The sequence below is a fragment of the Numida meleagris genome, unplaced genomic scaffold, assembly GCF_002078875.1.
Source record: "Numida meleagris isolate 19003 breed g44 Domestic line unplaced genomic scaffold, NumMel1.0 unplaced_Scaffold734, whole genome shotgun sequence".
Lineage (NCBI taxonomy): Eukaryota > Metazoa > Chordata > Aves > Galliformes > Numididae > Numida > Numida meleagris.
The window spans coordinates 10,717-12,586 of NW_018364949.1; the positions used below are offsets into that span (position 1 = coordinate 10,717).

Here is a 1,870-nt window from a genome sequence, read left to right on the forward strand (position 1 = left end):
ACCCCAATGGGACCCCAATAGGAAACCCCAATAGGAGACCCCAATAGAACCCCAATAGGGCCCCAATGGGACCCCAAAAAGACCCCAGTGGGACCCCAAAAATACCCCAATGGGACCCCAAAAGGACAACCCCATAGGGGACCCCCATAAGACCCCAATAGGAATCCCATAGAGGACCCCAATAGGACCCCAGTGGGACCCCAATAGGACCCCAATGGGACCCCAAAAGGAGAACCCCATAGGGGACCCCCATAAGACCCCAATAGGAATCCCATAGAGGACCCCAATAGGACCCCAATGGGACCCCAAAAAGACCCCAGTGGGACCCCAATCATACCCCAATGGGACCCCAAAAGGACCCCACGAGGGGACCCCTGTAAGACCCCAATAGGAATCCCATAGAGGACCCCAATAGGACCCCAATGGGACCCCAATAAGATCCCAATAGGGGACCCCAAGGGGACCCCAATGGGACCCCAATAATACCCCAATGGGACCCCTGTAAGACCCCAATAGGAATCCCATAGAGGACCCCAATGGGACCCCAATAAGATCCCAATAGGGGACCCCAATGGGACCCCAATAAGATCCCAATAGGGGACCCCAATGGGACCCCAAAAGGACCCCAAGGGGACCCCAATAAGATCCGAATAGGGGACCCCAATAGGACCCCAGTAAGATCCCAATAGGGGACCCCAACGGGACCCCCATAAGACCCCAATAGGAGACCCCTATAAGACCCCAATAGGAATCCCATAGAGGACCCCAATAGGACCCCAATAGGGCCCCAATGGGACCCCAGAAGGACCCCAATAGGGGACCCCTATAAGACCCCAATAGGAGACCCCAATGGGATCCATTGCCACTTGGAGGGCAGCAGTGGGGTGAAGCCCAGCCCCCCAGTGCCACTTGTGGGGCAGGACATGGCCCCCAGTGCCACTTGTGGGGCAAGACATGCCCCCAGTGCCACTTGTGGGTCGCTATGGGGCGGGACATGCCCCCAGTGCCACTTGTGGGTCGCTATGGGGCGGGACATGGCCCCCAATGCCACTTGTGGGGCAGGACGTGGCCCCCAGTGCCACTTGTGGGGCAGAACATGGCCCCCAATGCCACTTGTGGGTCGCTATGGGGCAGGACGTGGCCCCCAATGCCATTTGTGGGTCGCTATGGGGAGGGACATGCCCCCCAGTGCCACTTGTGGGTCGCTATGGGGCGGGACATGGTCCCCAATGGCACTTGTGGGTCGCTATGGGGCAGGACGTGGCCCCAAGTGCCACTTGTGGGGCAGAACATGGCCCCCAATGCCACTTGTGGGTCGCTATGGGGCGGGATGTGGCCCCCAGTGCCAATTGTGGGTCGCTATGGGGTGGGACATGCCCCCCAGTGCTACTTGTGGGGCAGGACATGGCCCCAGTGCCACTTGTGGGGCAGGACGTGGCCCCCAGTGCCACTTGTGGGGCAGGACATAGCTCCAAATGCCGCTTGTGGGTCGCTATGGGGCAGGATATGCCCCCCAGTGCCACTTGTGGGTCGCCATGGGGAGGGACATGCCTCCAAGTGCCACTTGTGGGGCAGGACATGACCCCCAGTGTCACTTGTGGGGCGGGATACGGCCCCCAGCATCACTTGTGGGTCGCTATGGGGAGGGACGTGCCCCCAAGTGCCACTTGTGGGGCAGGACATAGCTCCCAACGGCACTTGTGGGTCGCTATGGGGCAGTGATCGCGACGATGCGGGACCCACGGCGCAGTGGGGCGCTGGAGGCGGCGGTGGGGCCGGCCATGGGGCAGACGCTGCGCGTGGAGCAGTTGGACGTGTGCAGCGACAGCTCCGTGCAGGAATGCATGAGCCTGCACGGGGACAGCGTGGA

At 61.3% G+C, this 1,870-nt stretch overlaps 2 protein-coding genes across 2 annotated transcripts in view; both read left to right on the forward strand.

Moving 5' to 3' along the window:
- Window positions 1–1,722, forward strand: part of LOC110391999 — a 9,594-nt gene extending 7,872 nt beyond the window's left edge. The window contains exon 3 of the mRNA XM_021383942.1: window positions 1,576–1,722. Within this exon, the coding sequence (XP_021239617.1) occupies window positions 1,576–1,722 (147 nt within the window). The remainder of the gene's footprint in view (window positions 1–1,575) is intronic.
- LOC110392000 overlaps window positions 35–1,870 on the forward strand; it is an 11,999-nt gene continuing 10,163 nt past the window's right edge. The window contains exon 1 of the mRNA XM_021383943.1: window positions 35–1,870. This exon is cut by the window's right edge and continues 1 nt beyond it. Within this exon, the coding sequence (XP_021239618.1) occupies window positions 1,731–1,870 (140 nt within the window). The 5' untranslated portion in view covers window positions 35–1,730.